We start from the raw sequence: 24,328 nt of genomic DNA, 5'->3' as shown, positions 1-24,328 counted from the left end.
AAAAAAACTTTAAATAGTTTTTTGGGGACAAGGGAAGCACTTCCTGTTTTTGATGATGTCAGTAGCCCTTGTTCCTGTGGAGTTTTAATGCCCTTTGGGTCCAAGTATCTGCAAAACGATTAACTGTTTTCACAGATATTGAGAGGTAGATGTGAGTAGAATTTCAAAAGAAACAAGTTAACGGTGTGTAAATGGATGGAGGAACGTGTTCTTGAACAGAATAAAAGTCATGTTTCAAGGAGGAGTTGTTTGAGAAGTTGCTTGTCATGACATGGAGCAAGTCAATGGTGATGTGGAGGAGGGATGACGGGATGAAGCTGAGCAGGATTGAGGTGGACTCTTAGGGAGACAGATGTTCCACCATAATCCAGGGTTTAGAGAAGGAGGCAGTGATGATGGAGGGAAAGGGCCTTAAGGCAGCCTGGAAAGGCAGCCTGGAAAAACAGCCTTGGGTGCGAGGCTTCTCGAAAAGATTTGTTGACAGTAGAAGAGTATGTGGGGGGGAAATCGATAAGCGAGGAAGTTCAAAATAAAATCTTTCTGATTTAGAAGCACAGGCATGAAGGGTTTATGTTGCAGCAGAGATGTACAGTACAGTATATGAACAAGGAGGAGAGGAAGAATTGAAAATGCCATTTAATCAGCTGTCCAGAAAACGTGTAAGTTTGATTTGCAGGCCTGCTGAGAGCATACAGGGGCATCTATAAGCCCTGTAGACGGGACACTTAATCACTTTTTAGGGGGCTTGGCAGTAGGGCTGCACAATATATCGTTTTTTACAGTCATCGCGATATGAACTGGTGCAATAAACACATCGCAAAAGACACTCAGAGATTTCTTTGTGTTAGTTGAAAGAAAATATCAGTAGAAAACTGCACTTTAAAATGTAACTGTCATTCTTTTTTTTAGTGCCGCTTTTTATAACCATTCAATGTTCAGTTTGTTTAATAAAATAATGTGGGAAATGATTTCCTTTTCATTTATTTTGAATTCAAAAAGCAATTTGTTGTATTTTAGCAGAATACTGAAAGCAGCAGAACTGAGTACACTTTAATATCTTGTTTATTTATCGCAAGTAATATCGTTATCGCCATATTAAACGTTAATGCATTTTTTTTTTCTCATATCATGGCAGTTAACAGCAGATTGGAGGCACAACGTCTGGCTTGTTTTAACCAATTGTATAGGCTGTGCAGCTTAATCATCATCATCATTATCCTTTATTTAGTTCTCAGAGGTACAATTGAGGACAAGCCCTCATTTTCAATGTAGCCAAGATTACAGAAAATAAATCCACAATGCAATTTAGACAATACACAAACAGCGCAGGAATGGTAAAATACAATGACCGGAGTAGAAACAAGGACATGAAAGTCACTTAAAACAATGATGTGAAATCACGGGACATAATCAAATGCATAAAAAAAGAATCAAGATCAAATCAAGAACATTTTAATTACTAAAAAACTAGTGCAACCAGATACTGGACGATTTAACACAATTGCTCTAAATTGCCCAAATGTGGGAAGGAAATGTAATTTAACTGATTGCTGAAGCCTGTTTCAGGTAGTTGGTGCAATAAAAAAAGGGGCGCTGATTTCCTTAGCTCTGACTGTTCCCTCAGGACCTTAAGTTAGACTTTTATACAGTATACTTCCATATATATTGATAAACCTCTCTAAAATTTAAAGTAAGTAGAGATATATTTTTGAAGAGAATAGCCCACTGTAATAAAATTCTTAAGATATCTACTGATTTCCTTTTGGCACATTGGCACGATGTAGCTGGTGCATCACAGAAATAAGCATGATATCATAGCTTTGGGGCAATACATCACTCTTGTCTATTAAAACATGCAGTTCAGTTTAACATTGAAGTGATTTAGAAGTTATTCATAGAGCTTTAACAACATTAGAGGGTTAAATTGTTAAATTATCACAGCATTAAGAGTTTGTGACCCACCAGTAGGTGGCAGTACACACCAACTGCCTTATACTGCCCACTATCACTGCATTGCACCCAATTAACTGGTATGACACAGCCAACTAACCTAAATCATAATCTCTCAGTGGCATAGCCATTCATTTACACACACACACACACACACACACACACACACACACACACACACACACACACACACACACACACACACACACACACACACACACACACACACACACACACACACAGACACACACGTTAGACCTAACACTCCCTTCACTGTATCTAATAAAGTTACAAGCTTTATGCACATGTACAGCTCAGCCAAAGTCTTATTCAGATACACAGTTTTAGTATCTAGTTTATTGTCAAATGTCAATGTATTATGTTTTTTTTTTATTAAGGGCCAGGCAGCAAACAGTTGTTATACCGGGAACTCTACCCTGGGGGTCTTCCCACTAAATTTAATGGTTCCAATTTACTTGCTCTTTCTTGCCATGAAAAGAAAAGAAGTTGGTTTTCTTCCCCAGTCCTGTATTCACATCTGGCCAGTTGGGCCACGCTCTAAGACTGGCACAGCAGTCCGTGGACATTACTGAGGTGGTGGGTTTGGACAATGAATTCAGTTAAACGTAACCGCAGCAGTGCAATGTGGCTGTTTGAAAGTCTAGTATCCTGGGAAGTCTACACACAATATACCAGGTGCATAGTTGGTCCAACGGCCCTGCATCCATAGGTATTATGTGGTGATAAGGCCGGAGAAGATTGAGCATATTTGGTAGAAAGTCTTATATTCAGTAGTCACAATTCAGTAGTCACAAGTAGAGCTGGGCAATATATCAATATTATATCGATATCGTGATATGAAACTAGCTATCGTCTTAGATTTTGGATATGGTAACATGGCTTAAGTGTTGTCTTTTCCTGGTTTTAAAGGCTGCATTACAGTAAAGTGATGTCATTTTCTGAACTTACCAGACTGTTGTAACAGTTCTATTATTTGCCTTTACCCACTTAGTCATTATATCCACATTACTGATTATTATTTATCAAAAATCTCATTGTGTAAATATTTTGTAAAAGCATCAATAGTCAACACTACAATATCGTTGTGGTATCGATATTGAGGTATTTGGTCAAAAATATCGTGATATTTGATTTTCTCCATATCGCCCAGCCCTAGTCACAAGTACGTGAAAAGGTAACCGAAAAAAGCTTTTGCCAGGCTCGAAGATTGGAAGTCACAGACCCTTCAGTCTTTTTTTTTTGGCACTTTTACACATTTTCATGTATGTATACCCCACTGATACTGTATTTGACATTTAAGCAGTGGCACATCGCAACCTTCGACACATACTCTGGGCTCGGTAATGAGTATGTTGATGAGTCACTGATTCGTTTGGGCAGCTTCTCATTGTTTTTTTGGCATCTGGAGAAATGTTAAGATTTAGCCTTTTTACACCGTGAACTTGCTTACAAAGCTTTTGTGTGTCTCGACGTGATCGTTTTCTTTACAGTAGAATTATCTCCATATGCCCCTTGGGTTTATTATTGCATATCAGGAAAGTGTTCTACCAGTTTGGCTAAAAAGTGCCTGTTTTTTGTCCCAAGCACGGTTTCATTGGTCAGGCTATCTCTATTAATAGATCAGGGACCACCTCTGTGATACTGAACAGGCAGAAAGAGGAGACTGCGTTTGAAGTGGAACCATCCATCTCTTCCTGAAACAAGCATCCGCACTGGCAGGAGCAAAAACAATCGCAAGGAAGGAAGTGGTAAATAATTGAGCTCAGGAACAAAGCTCAGTAGATGAGGCTCCAAACTTCAGCTTCAGATTCCTGTCGCCGCGATAAATGTGAATCAGTCGACAAATCTGGCAGGCTTCTGACGCTACTCTGGCATAGAGTATGTTTATTAGTTTGTCATTTTAAGTAGGAGACACAAACCTCTCAGCGTGCGTGACGGAGGAGAACTTTGCTCCCGTACATCAAGACACCAATTGATAAAACATTATTGAAACTGTGATAGCGAATGAAGAAAGGTTTGAAGCTTCTAACAGTTCCTGAGGTTGTTTGTGGGGGTGTGACACCTTTTAGTTTCTCTTGTGTTGCCACAGTAGAGTTGCTGTAGAGCACAAGTACTCACACAGTAACCACGCACAAACTGCTACAGTTTTGCAAGCAAACAAAACCCATATATATATATATATATATATATATATATATAAAAAACTGATAAGATGAGCAAAATAACCAGATGTGAGCTGAAAAACAGGGTTATATAGGAACAAACACATCACCAATAAAACTGATATAAAATAGTGTTTTGTTTTAGTTCCCCAGCCCAGCTCCCTCGGCAGGTTCCTCTAACAACCGGGGCCTCGCGCAATAAAGGCTGGTCACCTCTGATTTCAGCTTGGATATTTGAGCGTCCCGGGACGATCTCAGGCTCTTCTCCAGGAAGTCCATAGGGGGTATCAATAACAGTGTTTCCTGCCAGCATCTGCATTCTCTCCTTCAGTGGAGAAATGCCTTTGCGCTTCCCCCCCCCTCGACGATGCACCAGACTCTCTCCTCTGACTTCCAAAATAAGGCTGCGTTTTCCTTCCGTCAGTCAAATGGGCGCTGGTGTTGTTTTATTTCAAATTCAATGATGAAATCAGTAGAAACTGTGCTTCATAACTGTCATCAATCTACCTGATTCCGCTTTCAGTTTCCACTTGCGGCAGCAAGATTTCTCTGGGGATGTGGGACACAGTTTGGTTTTCAACGTTAGATCAACGTAGTGACCAATCAGATAAAAGGGAATTTATTCATTTCATTTATTTAGTTTAAGAAGATTATTAATATATAACACTGAACTGCAGCACAAGTCTTAATTAGCTGGATTGATATGACGAAACTGTAGGGTTGCATAACACCATTAAAAGACAATTATTGTTCAAAGGACAATGACAAAAACATATCCCTCCCTAGGCTCTAACCACTGGCAGTATCCCAGGCTTCATTGATGTGGTAATGAACCTGAATTCTCCTGCACTGCTGGAAGACAACCTCGTTTGGCAAGCCAAAACAGCAGGGAAGAGGATGATCTTCTACGGAGATGACACCTGGGTGCGCCTCTTCCCCAAACACTTCATGGAGTACGATGGCACGACCTCCTTCTTTGTATCTGACTACACTGAGGTATGTGTGAGTCAAACAGCCAGGGTTCGGCTGTATAAAAGATAAAAGTATTGTGTTTCTCTGCCAATATCAAAGATTAAAGAGACCTGGTGGCGGATATGACACAGGAATTTTAAAAGTCCCATATTATGCTCATTTTCAGGTCCATATCTAGATTTGGGCTTTCTACTAGAACATGTTCACATGCTTTAATGTTGAAGTATTTTTCTCTTACTGTCTGTCTGAATATACCTGTATTCACCTGTCTTTTTAAGCCCCCCTCCCAAAAAAGCCAAGTCGGCCCTGTAGCAGCACTTTCTAACTATATACACATAGTATAGTTGTGACATTACAACCGTACGGAAGTCCTGACCGCTCGTTTAAAGGCACATTTACGTTGTTGTTTGTGCATTTCTCTGTGTATTGAGCTTGCTAATATGGACATGGAAATCTCACTTTTTACAATATGGGACCTTTGGAAACGATGAGAAATCAAGAAACCTGTAAAATTATGAAATCCTCCCATCCTTTTATCAAGCACCCTGACTTCTTTTTTGTTTGCAAAATCTTTTTACCTTCGTCATTAAACAATATAATTTACGCCCAAGTTCCTTACAGACAAGTTTTCACAGACTGCTGCTGCTGTCCATGAAAGTATTTTAAACTATACCATAACCCAAAACAACTGTACATAATGTATAAATTAATAATCGTCAGTCATTTATGTATATATTTGTGGAATATGCTGTTTATGTCTGGAAATGACTCAGTCACTGCATTATTTACGAGGCAAAGTGATTTGCATTTACAAGATGAAGGCAGCTGAGCAACCAGGGAGGCACAGAGATGAGATTGCACAAAAAGATGCTCATCAATTAGCTCCATATGCCATAGCTACAAATGTAGTGTAATATTTGCCTGATGATAATCAGATTATCATCAGACTATCGCAGCTTTGGGTAAAGCTCCTCTCAGCTCAGTTTTTGTTTGCTCTACGGGGGTGATTTTGAATAAAATCTGTTGAAATCCTGTTGCTCAGTAAATGCATCATGTCTCTGTGTAGGTTGACAACAATGTGACCCGTCACTTGGATAGCACCCTTAAGAGAGACGACTGGGACATTCTGATCCTCCACTACCTCGGCCTCGACCACATTGGTCATATCAGTGGACCCCACAGTTCTCTCATCCAGCCCAAACTGCTGGAGATGGATGACATCCTGAAGAAGATTCACAGTGCCCTCATTTCAAAGGTAATTCCTTATCCTAATATCTGTTTTTACGTCATGTTGCATCTGCATGTTCTGTTGTTGTAGAGTTTCAGAAAGTAATTTCTTAGATGTTCTATTGCAGTGTGAACTTTGTTGCAGAGTTTTTGTAAAAGTGTCATGGAAGTTCTTGAATTGTATGTGACGTTTTAAAGCTGCACTAATCAATATTTTTATATGAACAATGGGTCAAATGTCTTTGTGTAATGTGAAAGGTGTCACTCGTAGGGATGATAAACCTTTCACCTCCATTGTTTGTTTTTTATTCAGCCTCACTGCTCGAAGGCTGCGGTTTTCTAGATGCTGAACACCAAACTGCAGACAAAGCTAGCTGGAGAACATAGTGGATCATTTAGCAGCTAAAGACCCAGAGTACTTCCCTAAGGAGGAGACCAAAACGGAGCTAAAAGGAGCGTGAATATTGGTCTTACATTTGTCAGGCGGAGGCAGAAACACAACTTCAAGTGAATGCCAAAGTTGCTCAGAGTCTGCTCAACGTGTAAAGAGTCAACTCTTTGCCAACACGTTTGCCATATCAATGGAGCTGAAACAAACGAGTCGGTCATCAGGAAAAAGCCAAATATATAAAATAAATAAAATATTTAAAATAAATTATATAAAATATATAAAATAAATAAAATATTCACCCCATGTTCCAGCCTTTGGGTGGTGAAACTTTGCTGCTTTTCTTTGTCCCGTGGGAGAGTAAACTGAATATCTTAGTTTTTTTCAAGCAATTTGATGACATCACCCTGGGCTTTAGGATATTGTGATGGACATTTAACTGGGGCTAGCTATCGTCAATGTCGATTGGTTAGGAACATTTCAGTTACAATACCAATTTAGCTTGGATATGAAAGAGATTCTACAATTGTACTAGGTTCCCTCTAACCTGCTGCATTCTTAAAAAGTATCAATGTTTACATTAAGAACTGACCCCAAAGCAGTTACATTAATGTACTTTTTATTTAACATGAATACACAATTACTGCAGCTCTACAAGCAGGGAGTATTGACTGACATTTCATTCAGATATCTTGAGGTGACAGAGGGACCCCTTTTGAAAATGGCCATGCCAGTTTTTCACTCAACAAAATGTAGCCTAACTTTGGAGCGTTATTTAACCCCGTTTCCTAACAAGCTAGCATTACATAGTTGGTACCAATGGATTCCTGAGGTCTTCTAGTTTCATATGATACGGACAAAGATCGATTCGTTCTCATTTTGGATCATTAAAATTAAAATCGATTTAAATTGGAAAATTGATTTTAAACCCGGCCCTATTTTCGGACTATTAATAGACCATTAATCAGTTAATCCGCTTTAAAAGTTGTTATGCGTTTTGGGGGGGTGGTGCTGAGCAAAACTCAGAGGAGCGGCTTGTCACTAAAATGAAGAAAAGTTGGTTGACCTTAAACGTGAAGTTTTTGCGAAGTTGTCGCTAACTGAAGGGTTAAACCCCTTCACTTTAATCAGGTGGCAAGCAGGACATGGGGAACTTGGCTTGGGTCTTGGGTAGGGCTGCACGATATGGCCTAAAATCAAGATTAATTAAATTAATATTTTTTTTAATATTTTTGTGAATGTTTTTTTTTGTTTTTTGTCCTCATAGTTCATTGGCAAGGTTTGTACTGTAAATAGGCTCAATATTTAAGGTGAGATCTTTTTTCTAATTCAAAAGTGCTTATTTTCGTGATTTTAAAATAATTGAAGGAAACATACAAAGCGGGAACTATTTAGAACTGGCTATTTATTGTATAAACATGTATAAAATTGAAATGAAAGCACACATTGCTTGAAATGAAAATATCTCGTGAAAAAAGTCTCATTTTGGTTTTATAAAAATTATCGAAATTATCGTCATGGGAAAAATACGTTGATAACAGCTTCAGAATTTCTACGTTGATACATTAATCGTCAAAAGCTCTAGTCTTGGCGAGTTGTAGCATTTATTCACCAACAAATAGCCTAAACTGTACACACACACTGCGATGCTACATTCTCAGATATAACGTTACTGCAAACTTCATACTCAAGTCAGTCACACACGCACACTCTCTCGAGCACACACTCGCTAATGTTACGCACACAACCTATGCATTTATTCCTTACCGTGCAGATCCACCTGGCCGTGCGACATTTCTGTCGCGCCGCGCTCCACTTTATTCCTATGGGTGACGTCAAGCGACTTTAACGCGCCCGCGAAGCATCCCGGGAAGGCGGCGCTGCATGCAATGCTGCGCGTCAAAAAGCTGGCCGATTTTTATGCAAATTAATCCGTTGAACGTGACGCGACTATCCAGTAGAAGGAGAGCGCAGGGGAGACTGGGGGAAGTCTCTCGCGGGTCCTTTGTTCTAGACGTCCTACTACAAAAATGCTCAGGAAAGATGATCCGCAGCGTTAAAGGAGTTTGCTACATTTACAGTATAACACATTTGAGTTTAAGTTTTGTTTGTTTTTTAATTCCCCGATCCTTAGGCCCAGCGGGGAGTCAATTTAGGCCCGACGGCTGCCAAGCTTGCAATACACTGGCGGAAACCCTAGTAACCCCCATAAATCAACAAGATAATGATGAAATGAAATGTTAGATTCTGCACTATGCATCAACTTAATAATTACATCAAATGTATGTGTAATGTTCAGCTTGTTGTGGAGTTCTGCCCCCAAGTTTGCAAAAAATGGTAAATACAGCTTTAAAATCACTACTCTCAAAACCACTGTTATATTTGATTGACTGACATGACATATACAAAATACTACCAGCAGATATTTTCAAAACGGGGAGCTTACTAAAAATGTATTGTTTCCTGTGAATCCCTTTTGTGGAAGTAGGTAATTTGTGTCCGCTGGGGGAATGGCGGACTCTGCCCCTTACTATGAAATTCTATTATATAGAGAGGTAATTACATAAAGTAAATCCAGTGAATGGCTGTTGCTAAAAAAAAATGTTGACTATGAAAAGTCAAAAACTGGGTTTAATTTCATAAAAATCTTCAGGGTTCCAGCTTTAACGTGCCTGTTATTTACTCACTCTATTTGGATGTACAATACTGGCCTTTCAATTCAAGTTAATTAGACAGACTTCCTCTCTGTGGCTGGGCTGCTGCTTAATGTAATTGTTGCTTGTCAGCATGGGTTTCTCTATTACAATCCATTCAACTCAACATTAGGCTACACTTCAATTTTAGTAATTTAATCATTTTTAAGGGTTTTGGGGACTAATATTCATGTCCTTATATGGTTAATAAATGAAATATGCAAATATGAAGTAATGATCAATAGTTAATATATTAATGTGACGCTATCAGGGAATTTTTTCAGCATGATCAATGTTTGGATGGTCATTTAATTACTCAGATAATTTGTCCAGCAGTTATTATATTATCTGTTGCGGCAACCGCAGAGATTTAATAAACTGTTAAGCTTTTCTGTTATCTTTAATTTTGCCTTTGATCAGTGTGCAAGTCGTGTGGCTTTGCTCTCTCAGCGCGGCCTGACAGCTGTGCATGCATATTGTCTTGGTGCCGTGTGTGTGTTGTTAATGGGCATAGTTTTGTTGTCATTCAGCTGTGTAGCTTGTATTTAGATTGTCAAGTCATGTCAACATGCGCCTACAATCTCCCTCTTCTCTGTTCTCTCTCATCCTTCAGCATCTCTGAAGTGGCAGAGAGACAACAGAGGCCAAATGCTGATATGCTTGTAAACGTTTCCACTTCGCAAAAGATTAGGGGTGGAAAAAAAGAAAAGAAAATCATAGGTATCGTGATTTTTAGATTTTTTTTTTTTTTTTTGCGACCAGTTTTTAAAATCGGTTCGACCAATGATTCTCCTACATATTTTCTGTTTATACGGTAACGCCGCAACATTTCACCACATCCCCAAAAGTTGTTAATTTTGTCTTGTTAAATCCTGTCTGTGCAGGCTCATGGCGGCATCTGTGTGTTTTTGGGCAATGGCAGCCTCAACCATGCTCCCAGTGAGCTCTTTGAATGAAATGTGTTTGAAAGTCTTGCTTCAGTCACATTAGTGAAAGGCTATGGCTGTTCTTTTCTCCCGGAGCAGTTTGACCTAAATATAGACAGCCGTGTGGGGTTCCGCAGGATACCTTAGAAGATTCTACAAAAACAACCACGCTTTCTCTGATCGGCACATGCTTTTCACATGTCGACTTTGACTGACGCTCGACTGCACAACTAAGCTGCTGCTGAATCCTTCAGTAGTGAAAGGAATGATGGTTCCTGCTGCAGCACAGTGAAGGGGAAAAGCAGAGTAGTAATCAAATGACAGCACTCAAAGTTTCCGTCGTAATGTAATGCGAGTAGACTATTTCAGCGGGTTCATATTAGGGGCAGAGACATGCTCTACCTGCAGAGTGGACAGGCGCAAAACTCTCCATTAAAACATGATTGGAAAGCAGAACCTCCTGGTCATAAAGACTTCCATCAGACCTTGTGTTAATGGAGATTGCATGGCCTCAATCTTCTCTTCTGGATATTTCACATTTTAGGGTTGGGCAGCTGCTTGCGCTGTGTAAAACGTCTTAAACCTGACCTGCAGAGCAGAGTGTAATCTGAGCCATGTATTTTATAAGAGAGATAAATGAAATGTTGCAAATGTGTGGACTGTTATTTTTCTTTCTTATTAGGGCTGGGAGGATATGCTTTTGTCCCGATTTTTAGTCTTTCACGATACATGTGTGCCGATTCAATTTGAATTGCGATTTTCAGTCATTGCAATTCTAGAAGTATTGCGACTCGACAGAACAAATAAAACCAAAGTTGAATACTACACTTCTAGAGACAATATATGATGAGACATTTCTAAAAACTAGCCTAATTGTTTTCTAAGAAGAATGCACATCACATGTCAGTCAGTCAGTCTGACATTTATTTCATTTGTAAAGAAGAACATGGATCATCTGCATTTTCTGCTTTCGGACTGTTTTGCTGGAAACGGACCGCCGTCAGCGGTACCGTATAAACCGAAAATATAAGGGCGAATCATTGGTAAAATAAATAAATAACAAATATCAATTCTAGGGAAAAGAATCGATTTTCAAATTCGTCGCAAGAAAAATCACAATACACACGATCTTGAATTTTTTTCCCACTTCCTACTTTTTTTCCTACTTCTTATAATATTCAGTCCTGACTAGTCTCGCTTTGCCAGACCTTCCTCCACAGCGCTGCGGCGGAGGGTCTGGCTATTCCACACAGCATTCCGGGATGTGAGAAAAACGTGCTCTGGTTTATTGGCATTTCTTTAAAAATAGCCTCGGGAAGGAACTTATTTTGGTGGAACATGTACGTTTTAGTCGTGCGAGAGAAAACTCAGATTGGACAGATAGTCTAGCTAGCTGTCTGGATTTACCCTGCAGAGATCTGAGGAGCAGTTAACCATAGTCCTCAGAAATCCACCGGAGGTTAGAAATCCAACACAAAGAAAGAGGAAGGAAACGGACATGGGGCGAAAAGACATGCATCCGGCGGAATTTCCTGCGGCACCGGAGCAATCCCGGAAGTGGAACATCGTGGCTCTAGACTAGTCCTGACAGAAGAATACTGTCTGGTTATTGACGTACCTGCAAACTCACAAGGGCTGAAAAAGGTGACACATTTTATACTATATGCTAATGTTTCTGGGCTTTGAGATGAACAGCTCTAATGCCCTCTGGGCTCGACCCAGTGATGGAGACCCTTCAGCCTGTTAAGGTGCATTTGGAGCACACTGTCAGTACTATTTTAAGAAGATTAACGTTATGTAGTTTGTCATGTAAGTTAGTTAACGTTTAGGGCAATGAGGGGAAGCCAAACACCGTCCATCCCACACTGTAATGACACAAACACCGGTGGAAATTCGGCATAGCTTCCCTTAACGTAAGCTAACGTTGTCATGACAAGCTGGAGAGGAGACTGTTAGCTAACGATGTTAGCTGACACGTAACTTACATTAACATGGCTAACATTAACAAATGATCACGTCAATTATCAATGTTAACTTCTTCAGTAACGCTATCCTTTAGCTGTCGTACATTCATAATGATAAAAGTGTGTCTTGACTAGTGGACAACTGCAGCGGATACTGTGTCGTTAGTTGTAACGTTACTTACCAGAAACCCTAACCCTAACCCTTTCGCCAAAAGGTGAGGAGTTCATTCCCATTCTATACAGCGAATTTACAATTTAACAGTGGTTCCTGTTTTCATCAGACGTACCCCTGCAGATCTACTGTATCAGAGGAACTATTACAAGTACCCCTTCATAAGCCGCTTTCCGACTAGAGGGATTTTTGCAGTTCCTAGAACATAAAATTCCACTGGACCAATTTGTGGATTTTTAAGTTCCTCTGACCGCAGCTCCTACTTCCGGGCAGGGACTTTTTGCTGTTCCCTTTTCAGCATAGGGACCTAGGTCCTAGGTTGAGAACCCCCACAAGCGTGCCTGCCTGACAACCTCGCAGGCCGGCTGTCACTCACTCACTCACTCACTCACACACACGCACGCACGCACGCGCGCGCACACACACACACACACACACACACACACACACAGCAGGCAGAGGCGGGGGAGAGAGAGATAACTCTTCAGGAGACTTGTTTAAATTATGACAAATATGCTATATACATTAGATTTAATATTTAGTTCATACTTTTTTTTGGTGTATTTTGTTTTCTGATTTTAACGCTATAAAGACCGTTGCCATGCTTGCGTCACTCCCTTACCCCTCCTATAGTCCCTGTGTCCACCTGGCCAGTGCGAATGTAAATGGAAAAAACGGTTTTGGGGGAGAGTAGTTAGTAGATCTGCTTGGAAGTGGACTTTTCCTAGAACTACATTCCTGTAACTACTTGGTCGGAAAGCAGCTATTGGCACCACTGTCATGTCCAAAATATGAATATCATATATATATCATTAATGCTTCATAAATAGGTTTTATTTAACACTACTAATAATATAAAGTTTTTTTCATACAACTGAATTGTCTGTATTTAGGTTGCTTTGGCCAAGCTTGAATTTGCTCTACAATTCATAATGAATTACTCTTAGTTTACTTTTTCCATTTCTTCAGCTAAATATTTCCAACTAACCGATAAAGCTACGGCTAAATGAATCCGCTGACATTGGCCTTTTCTGTGTGTCCGTTCAGATAAAGTCATCCTCAGTGAAAGCCGGACCTGGCTTCCAAACATAAAAGCAGAATTGATCTCAGCCTTTCAGCAATCATTGCTTTTCCTGTCTTTCGGGCTGTCTATTAATCCAAGGTTGATGGACAAAAAGTCTGTTTTTTTGTCTTTATGTGTTATACAACACTATAACTGAGGAGTCTGTTGGTAGTATTATAATGCGTGGTAAGAATTTGGCTTTTGTTTTGTTTACATCTGTAGTCGTGTTTTTAAATCAGCCCCCACTGCCATGACTCATAAGGCATCCTTGTCGGGAGTTCTAGTCAATGAAAGGTTCTTATGAGTCTAGTTGAAAGGGAATCGCTAAGGGAGGAACCGAACGTGATCAAAGTTGGTCGTCCTCAACAAGCCATTCATCCTGTGTTTGTCGGCTGCTGTTACTGTGTTTTATTCAGTCTGGAGACGCAGAGAAAGGGTTTGTCTCGACTTTCCTTTTCTTAAGAAATACTTTAATACCTTCCTCTGCTGCTACTAAATGTCTCCAACATAATAACATTAACGTCCAATTTTAACAGACTATTATCTCCCCCAACCATTTATTTTTTTTTTTTTTTTTTTTTTTTTTTTTTTTTTTTTTTTTTTTAATAAATAATTAACAGTGGGTCGTCAATTAACCTTGTGTATTTGCTTCTGTCAGGAGGCGGAGGGATCCTTGCCCTACCTGCTGGTGCTGTGCGGAGACCACGGCATGTCGGAGACCGGCAGCCACGGAGGCTCCTCAGAGCCAGAAGTCAATACGCCCCTGGTGCTCATAAGCCCGGCCTTCAAAAGAAAAGGTAAACTTTCTGATGTTGCTTAAAGAAGCCGAGGGCTGTATATGTGACATTAAATCAAAGATATTCTGTTTGGGGGCTATTACAGCTACACCCTGTCAACATGCAGACCGATGGATAAGTGTGTAGACACGACATGATTTTGGACTGTCTGGTGTAGTTAGGGGTCGACCGATACAGTTTTTTTAGGGCCGATACCAATTATTAGTAGTTAATGAAACCGATAACAAATATTTGGAACCGATATGCATTTACAGTGAAAATTTGAATCTTTAAATCAAAATTAAGATTTTGGAATATTACAAACTCCAACACAAGTAGCAATGCCAGAGTGGACAGACACAGAGCTGTAGCCAAGCCAAAGTACCGTACTTTATTTACTTAAAACGCTGATACAGATAATCTACAAACTGCCAAAAAATCGGCCCGATAATTGGCCAGGGCTAATAATAATGTCTATCCCTAGTCTGGTGTAGTTGGGGCTAGGGGTCGACTGATACTGATGATTTTTTCAGGGCGTTTTTCATAACGATACCGATTATTAGTAGTTAGTGAAACCGATAACTGATATTTGGAAGTGATATGCATTTACAGTAAAAATGAAAATCTTTTAGTCAAAATTTTGATTTTGAGTGTTACAAACTCCAACACAAGTAGCAATGCCAGAGTGTAAAAATTATCTGATCTTTCATAAAAAATAAAGAAATTTAAATACAGTAAACGTCAATTTCAAAATAATATAACTACTAGTCTACTAATAATAATTATTCTAATAATAATTACAGAAGTGCTGATTGAAACCAGAGCAGAGGGAGAGACACAGTTGTAGCAGAGCAAAAGTAGCACTCTTTTTAATTAATTAACTTTTTAGGCTATCAGTAAAATAATACACCGATACAGAACTGGAAATTGCCAAATATTGTCCCCGATAATTGGTCTATCCCTAGTTAGGGCGGTGTCTCCGTCCACTGGTCCTTTCTGCTGGAGAGAATTTGTGTTTTTGTTCATGACAGAAAATTATGAATTTGTCAAACTAAACATGTAAACAGGATTTCTTTCATGCTCACACATAACTTTCCATTCATTTTAGCGCGAGGAGCAGCGTTGTCTCGACAGCGTGCAAATAGAAGCTCCTGAGCAGAACTTTATTTTTGGAGGGATGAATGTGGTTTAAGTGTGAAAGCGTGATGGTGATAATTGCTTCTTTCCCAGCCAAGTCTATTTTTGAGATCTTTTCTTGCATAGATTTTTTATTTATAGACCATTCATGTTAATTAATCATTTGCACTTCACTCGATCTGTTGCTACAGAATGGGTGGTTTTGCTTGCACTCTGTGCCACCTGTGGTGCCAACAGCTTGACTCACCTGCCTACCAGTTGGCCTTTATGCTTTCAAATTCAAACATTTTACCAATCACAAAGGGGTAGGACAGAAATGCCAACTCCTGTGTTCTCTTCAGTGAAATACATCCAGAGCCAGTTGAATTAATTCATTGAAGAGGTGGATTGCTGTGACTCAATGACATGGGAATTAACGCTTTAGTGCGTAACTTTTTGATATTAATGAACGTCTGTTACATTTAAGCCATTGCCAAATGAGTTGCTACAAAGCTAATTAAGACTATCAGCTCCACGCAACTCTCTCTGTATTTCTCAGTATGACTATGTCCAGAAGATTGTGTCGTCCGGTGACTTTCACGCGCAGAAAAGCGAGTGAAGATAATTACCTCTTCTGAAGAAGAGGTAATCATGATTTTTTTAATCCTCTGTGTCCTTCTTGGCTAATAGCAACTGCGTGGAGGAGGGGTGGAGGTGATGCAAGATCACTGAAGGCTTGTATCATGTGGATCCGCCGACAGTTTGTTGTCATTACCCTGAATTCCTTATGGGGAAGACAGAAATTGCGCACTATAGCTTAAAAAAATTCTGACATAGTTTCTTTGGGAAGTAAGTAAAATTTCTATTTTAGCACCTCTCCAGAGACATGTTTTACAATAAAAGTAAAGGCAGCAGACATAGAATACAAACGTAATACAGCCGCTGAAACTGTGTGGTGTGATTTGATCATATTTATTGACAGCGACCAAACAACCCACTCTGTCATTAGATTCTGATTCCAATGTTGCTTGATCCTGATTGGTGCATGGAAGTACACAACAGTGATGAGTTTTTTCTAACTGTCTGTCACACACTTTAAACCAGTGAGAAGCACGGAGAAGTTAAAAAAATACAGAAATCTCTAATGTGAAAGAACCTAAACTGTTCTTACATTGACAGAAAATAGCGTGTTCAATTAGGATTCCATTTACCTTGCACGGCACCACCGTGGTTCGGACCAATCGGTGTCCTATTTGTAGCGCTACTGGCAGCTTCGGGCGTGGTTTAGGTATGTGTGAAAAGAACAGTGACATTTCTCAAATGCCATGTAAACACCTAGAGAACTCCTTCAGTAACTAGGGTATTCCTGCATGTATACACCTTCCCCTCCCCACTCCCCTTTAGTAGTTTTTGTACCGGAAATAATCCATCAGCCCTGCGAGTTGTAGTTGTTGCTATGATACCATACAACAAAACAGCGTTACCCAAATCAGTGACTGTCGGCAGCAAAGAGTCTGCGATCCATCTGTTTTACTCATTGCCGAGGCAGCAGCGGAAACGGGGAGATGGCTAAACAGATCGTCCATCTCCGGGGCTGTCAACGTTGTGTCTGCTCCATGGTGTTTTAAGCCCCCAACATCGACTTCAAGGCAGCTCTGCGACCGTCGACTTCAAGGCACCTAACCCTAACCTTAACCCAGCGCTGCCTGGAAGACGACGACGGGGGCTTAAAACACCAAACACCGTTGTGTCTCGGCAAAAAAGTGGAGCTACCGAACAGCTCCCGCTGCGGCCGCTGGCTAACGTTAGTTCGCTAACGCTAAGGAAGTTAGTTTTCTTATTCCACCTTACACTGGTTAGATATAATAACGGCGATCAAGTTGTCAGTAATCTGGTGAGAGCACTGTGATTTCCTACAATGTGACAAGAGTGTGTTAATGACACGTTAAGTTGTTACATTTTACTAATTTAGTGGCGGTCAGGGTAATTTTGACATAGGTCACCGGAAGAAAAAGCCAATTGTGTATTGGCAGTGCGGCACCAGTACTGGAGGTAGAGTTACTCCCATCATTCTTCCCATTCTTCCCTGCTCATGTATACAGGGAGAACTGGCATACCCCGGTTACTGCTGTGCATGTAAACACACGGAGTTATGTTAGAATTGGAGTGTATTTCTTCATTGAGAAAAAAGCAAAGAACGACACTGAAGGCTTTTCTCAATGGAAAAGATGTTTTCGCTCTTCTCCCAATTGGCTTCGGCAAGAGTGTGATAGACAGATGCTTTGATTTGAAAGTGTCTGTCCTTTTTCTAAACCGTTTCCAATGACGGCTTCTTAGATGCAGACCGAATGGCTTCGCTCGCATCTGTGTAACAAACCATCTGGCAGCGTCAGGTTAGGATCCCATGGCTCATAATAAGAAGCTGGTTGACAAAATAAATCTTCAGGACCTTAACCATAAGGTGTTATTTTGTTCACTTGTGTTGTTGAGGTGGTGTTGTGGTCTGTGGAGACCTTCACGTAAGAACAACAAAAGACATAAAAATACTTGACAGAAACGTCATCCTTATGCCCCTTTAAGCTTCCTATAGAGGAGAAAATTCTGAAGCACTTAGTCTAATAATTACAAAGGAAAATGTATTTCCTGAATCTTTTGTGCCCAGAGTCCTTTGTCACCTTAGTGCTCTAAGGAACAGACTTCTATTAATAACACCTGAAATGTACATATGTTGACATGGAAATGTGTTCAATTTAATGCATCAGTTATTGCAATCAGTGGCCTCATCAGTATAACTGGTTATTTTTAACATAGTGAGAATGGTGGGTCATTAGGAAGCTCAACTGCCTGTTGTTTTTCATTAGAACATGCTGCAGTGGATCAGAGTTCATTACCGGCTGGCTCAGTACCTGATCTTCACAATTTTAATCTGAATGCATTATTGAGAAAACAGCCCTATTACTGCAGATTGGCAGAACACTTAGGGGGCTTTCACACCTGCCTCCTTTAGTTCAGTTGAATCCCACTAGAGTTGGTTTTCCCCCTTGGTGCGGTTCGTTTGGGCAGGAAACTTTGAGGCGGGTCGTTTGTGGTGAGAACGGGATCCGACCTCAACCGCACCAACTTTTTACTCCGCAAGTCCGAGCTAAATGGCTCCTGTAGTCAGGTGTGCTTTGCAATCTGCGATGCGGCAGAGCAGCAAACTGTAGCAGCTTGCAGTGTTTCTCAATCTTGTCGTCACTCACATCTCCATTGTCAAACCAGCCACCACTAAAGTTGGAGACAGACGCCGGCAGAGCAGAGCGAAGTCTCGGTGACCAGAGCAGACGTAGAAAAGTCGCTCGCGAAACAATCTCTGATCATTTACATGAAATGAGATGGTTTGACCTAGCCTGGTCCTACGAGACTCTCGTACATTTCATTTGTGCGGAGAGTCTGGCCACTCTCCATTGACAAGTGTTAACTTCCTTGAAGGCGGGTACTCTTTAAAACTTTAAAACTATTGTATCTGCCCAGAGCCACTCTGGATCTGCCATAACCGATTGCTAACGTTTGGTCGTGACGTCGGCTTAGCATCGCTAGAATTCACCGTAGCCCCTCCTTCACCACTAACGGAGTGAGCTGGGAAATCAAACTTTTCCCGAAGCCCGTAGGCAGGAGGGCCACAACATCACGGCCACCAACACAACTCAGCAAAGATTGTTCTTGCTCAGACTTTAACTTTTGGATATTCGGCAGCGTTGCCACAACGGACCGAAAGGCTTTGCTCGCATCTTTCTCCGCCGCCATTACGGAACTACAACTCTAGTGCACGGCCTCAACGTCATCATTCTTAGCCACTCCCTCTGTTCGCTGATTGGACCGCCAAAACTTTGGCTGGAGAAAACCAAGGGGGTAAGCTTCGCTTCAGAACTCGAACCTCCTATGGCGCCATTTTGATGCTACAAAGCCATCGCCTCCCGTTAGCATTCCACTGACTAGCATTCATTTTGACATCACTTGACAGTGAATAACTTTACATCTGAAGCGTTTAAAGACTCTATTTGTCCATTGTTTATTTCTAAAGAAACACAACAGTGTATAAAAGGCTCCATTACCATGTACCTCACGTTATGGCTCCGTAGCAGACGTTTTTGTAAAAATAGGCTAACGATTGTGTCACATAGTAGAGGAATTACCTTATAGTACAGGATAAGCTTACAGGCAGTTCCGACTTACATGAGCTGTTTAGGTTTAATTACTAATGGTAACTAGCATTTTAGTTAGCAATAATGAGCCTGTGCCCATGTTATCTCCTTACATATACCTACACTCTCTGTCTCTGTAAGATTGGGAATGATTGAGATTTCTCTTGGCACAGCTACCAGAAGACTTCCAACTTTCAGACAGGTTGCTCACGTAACATCTACGTCGTCTCTCTCAGTTGGAGGCTGCACAGTAAAGCTGGCCATCACCGGAAAAGTGCTTCTAATATCCTTCACTGGTCTCCGTCCAGAGCAACGGGGTCTATTGGTCCATTATATACGGTCTATGGAGAAAACCCAAGAATATACCGCAAACCCAGACGGCGTACTGAAGGGAAGTGATAATTGAGCGGAAGTACGTAGGAGGGCGGAGCCAGGCTAGGTTTGACCATGAGATGCAAGAAATATGCATTAGTCCAGAACACAGGCCCTTCTTCCTGTATTTACTTTCTTTCTCCCGCCCCAGACACATCTGACCAATAAGCGGATTGAACGTTCTTGCGTGGTTTTTAATGTCAAATTATGGTACGCTTGGATTTTTTGTGGATGTGTGAAACGAAACCGAACCAGAGGGGACATTGCTCCCCGAAAAGTTGTTTAGCCCGGTGGCAAGTGTCTTTTTTTGACGAGGGCCCGGCTGGGGCCAGTCACAGCAGAGCTGGACGATTCATCGAAGATGTATCGACATTGAAATTTGGAAGCTGTTATCGACGTATTTTTCCCATGATGATAATTTGGATATGTTCTTGCTGTTGATAGGCCTACTTTCTCCTTAAAAACATTCTACTGCGTGTGTTGTCACGTGACTTCGCCCGGACCAGTCAGCCGCGTGGAAAGCATGATGGAAGATGACTAAAACATCGAGTCCGGGTCAACTGAGCAACTTGTCCCCTGGAAACATTTGGGCTTCAGAAAAGATGATTTAGAACAATGTGATTAATTATCGTTCATTTATTGTTATCGAGGTAAAATGTTCAATTAATTGATTTAGATTTTAGGTCATATCGTGCAGCCCGAAGTCACAGACTGATGGCAGCATTAATGTAGAGCCCAATAGTTTCTGTGATAACAGAATCATAAAATTGAGAATTTAAATAAAAGCTATAAGACAGATTCCATAGGGCCCTACATTTTAAAAAAACATCTTAAAGGGGTGATAGAATGATTATATAGGGTATTTCACACTGTTCCTTATGGTCTCCTAATGCGGTATGTAACATTGGTTGGGCTGAAAATGGCCTGGTTGATATTTTACTGGCCCTTATGCATCCCTGTGTTTTGGCCCTATTTGTAACAAGAGCTTTTCTTCCAAATATGGTATGGTCATGAATATTTAGATGAGCTGCGCGGTGATTGGTTGAGCGACTTGCCATACGCAGACATTAGAGACGCGCGCTGATTGGTTGAGCGAATCCCCAATACACATACATTAGAGAAGCGACAGAATCTCATATTCCAGACACTGCAATGTTTCGTTACCAAATTCACTTCTGAGACTTTTTTAAGCGAGAAATCAACTATATAAAGCTCAAATATGGGCCGTTTTACAAAAATTGATGGCTAATTGCAAATTTGGTAAGACATGTCGGACTTTAGGAGCTCCACACAGTCTGACGAGAAAGCGACAGCCTGCTGGGCTCCATACCCAGGGCAAAGTCACCCTTTGTGGATACTGCATACGGGGCTCCGCGGCCAGCTGCCGGCATAACTATATCTATAAATAATACATTTACGGTTTTGAATGTCCCAATGTCTTATAAAGCTAACCGTTGTGTCCGATTTGATTTTAAGGCATTTTTATGAACGCGAGGCGTCTTTGTAGGACGAGCAGCTGCTTGCTATATGTCCCATTCATTACAATGGGGAAATACCGCAGCTAGCTAGCTACATTGTCGTCATAACTAAATTATATTTACAGTTTGAATTTCGTCACGCCACTTATACAACATCATTCCCCAATGTCTTATAAAGCTAACCGTTGTGTCCGATTTGATTTTAAGGCATTTTTATGAACGCCGTCTTTGTAGGACAAGCAGCTGCTGCTATATGTCCCATTCATTACAATGGGAAAACGCAGCTAGCTAGCTACACTTTCGCCATAACTAAATTATATTTACTGTTTGAATTTCCGTCGCCACTTATACAACACATTCCCCAATGTCTTATAAAGCTAACCGTTGTGTCCGATTTGATTTTAAGGCATTTTTATGAACGCTGTAGTCTTTGTAGGACGAGCAGCTGCTTGCTATATGTCCCATTCATTACAATGGGGAAATACCGCAGCTAGCTAGCTACACTTTCGCCATAACTAAATTATATTTACAGTTTGAATTTCGTCACGCCACTTATACAACTCATTCCCCAATGTCTTATAAAGCTAACCGTTGTGTCCGATTTGATTTTAAGGCATTTTTATGAACGCAAGGCGTCTTTGTAGGTGGAGCAGCTGCTTGCTATATGTCCCATTCATTACAATGGGGAAATACCGCAGCTAGCTCACTTTCGCATAACTAAAGTATATTTACAGTTTGAATTTCGTCACGGCATGAATATTACAGGTTCCTCAAGGTCTTACAAAGCTTAGCTAACACTTCAATTGAATGTATTTTTGTGAATGTCAGAGTTAGGAGGAGGCTAGCTAGCTCTCATTGATGGACTCCATCTCACAGCGGCTCTATCAATGAGACTCGCGGACAAGAGGCGTTTATTTTCCCGATTGTTTGTTTAAATAACTCAACACACATACCCATTATGAGATTAACTGGAACCTGCGGGCTGCGGTAAAAGATTGCGGGCGTAACAAGCTCGCTGACACTGCGGTCAGGGTGGCGATGTAGCAACCCAGGCAGCACCAACACCGGCACTAAACTCCGACACACAGTCGCAGAAAATTTGCAATTAGCCATCCATTTTCGTAAAGCGGCCCATATTCGAGCTTTATATGGTTGATTTCTCGCATAAAAAAGTTTCAGAAGTGAATTTTGTAATGGAATAGCAGAGATCTGCGTGACCTAGCTAGATTCAGAAGACTACCTGATCTCAGGTCAGTTGTGTAGCCTATGTAAATATTGGGGCGTGACTGTTCTCTTAAGGTTCCGGATTTTGAGACGCTTGCGCAAGCAACTCAGCTTTGTTGGGATTCGCCCGTTTTCAGCGGCAGTTTCAAAATATGAGATTTTCATAGTAAAGGGGTGTCAGTGGGATTTTGAGCTTCTATGTATGTCCTATTTACCCACCGAACTGTCGTTATTCAACTATGACAGGGTAAAATCGGTTTTGCATTCTATCACCCCTTTAAAAATACATACAAAAATAATTCCCAGTGGCTAAGGCCTGGTGGGGGGCAACTTAGGCCTGGTAGGCCTTAGGCTTGCAAATCACTGGGGGAAACCCTGCTCCAAACTCATCACCTGATTCGGACCAGAGCAAACAAACCATAGGTGTGAAAACGCCCTAAGTCGACAGTGCCAGGAAGATCCTGAGAGGCACCGCCACTTTAATCAGACACTGCAGGTAAAAAAGAAGCCATCCAGTCATTGTTTACCTCAGCGTCCTTGCCTTTTCTTGCTTTCTTTAAGAAGCCATAATACACTGTACTGCAGTCAAAAACCAAGAAAAGCCAATTACATAGAATGGATGAGGTGATATCCTCCCAGTCTTAAAACCCACGTCAACAACTGTGCAACCACATCAGTAACTGATGCAAGAATGTTTTGACACATTTCTGGATACAATTTCAGCCATCTGATGTGAGAGAAATAATAATGAACTGAGGTATAGAACCCAAACATGCATTTCATACGTGTGCAAGCATTAATTTCATCCCCATCATAACAAACGTTGAGGTAACTGTGCTATGATCTGAGAAAACTTTGTTAAGGTGCCAGCACAAGTTTAAGGAGCTGACGAGAGAACATTTCACTCAAATGTGCCTCGTACTATTTCATGTGACAAATAAAAATGTATTGATTGATTTGGTACAAAGTAATCTCCAAGCTGTGCAAATGCATGGCTCTCTACAGTCCTTTTAAGAATCCATGTATATCCGTCTGTGGTGATATTTTAGAGTTTTATAAATTATATTATTATATATTATTATAATTAATATTTATTATTAGCGAGCTACGTCCATGCATGTGGCTTCTTCATCAGCTGCGGTTTTCACATCTATAAATCAGCATGCTGTGGGTGTAACCTTTTACTGAGCTATGACACATCTGTTCTGCCAGAATGTGAGTCGCTCTGTTCTGTGTGAGCCAAAGCGTACAAGCAGAGTGGATATCGTTCTGAAGATGTTTGGATGGATGTAACAGTAAAGGTATTCGGTCAGTGGTCTGGCAAGCAGAGTACTTAAAAATAAAATAATAATGCATGATTTCTAGGGCTGAACGATATTAGGAAAATATCTAATTGCGATTATTTTGACTGATATTGCGATATGATTCACAATATTGGAGGGAATGATCATTTTTGTATCATTATTCTTATTTTCATTGAAAAAAGAATAGGTTGAAGTGTGATTTATTTATTTTTTTCTTTAATCTGTAGGATACGATTTGTAGGCCGAGACATCTCTGCAGCACCACAATACTTCATCAAATATTGCGCCCCCCCTGCGATTTGGATATTGCACTAGTTCATATTGCGATTTCCATAA

At 40.7% G+C, this 24,328-nt stretch overlaps 1 protein-coding gene across 1 annotated transcript in view; it reads left to right on the top strand.

Moving 5' to 3' along the window:
* The window catches only part of pigg (phosphatidylinositol glycan anchor biosynthesis class G), a 103,856-nt gene that overhangs the window by 6,244 nt on the left and 73,284 nt on the right, over nt 1-24,328 (top strand). The window contains exons 3-5 of the mRNA XM_039813419.1: nt 4,920-5,129; nt 6,172-6,360; nt 14,197-14,335. Of these exons, the coding sequence (XP_039669353.1) occupies nt 4,920-5,129; nt 6,172-6,360; nt 14,197-14,335 (538 nt within the window). The remainder of the gene's footprint in view (nt 1-4,919; nt 5,130-6,171; nt 6,361-14,196; nt 14,336-24,328) is intronic.

This window comes from Perca fluviatilis, chromosome 10, assembly GCF_010015445.1.
Source record: "Perca fluviatilis chromosome 10, GENO_Pfluv_1.0, whole genome shotgun sequence".
Classification (NCBI taxonomy): domain Eukaryota; kingdom Metazoa; phylum Chordata; class Actinopteri; order Perciformes; family Percidae; genus Perca; species Perca fluviatilis.
The sequence above is the reverse complement of the archived record's forward strand: the minus strand, read 5'-3'. Positions and strand labels throughout refer to the sequence as shown.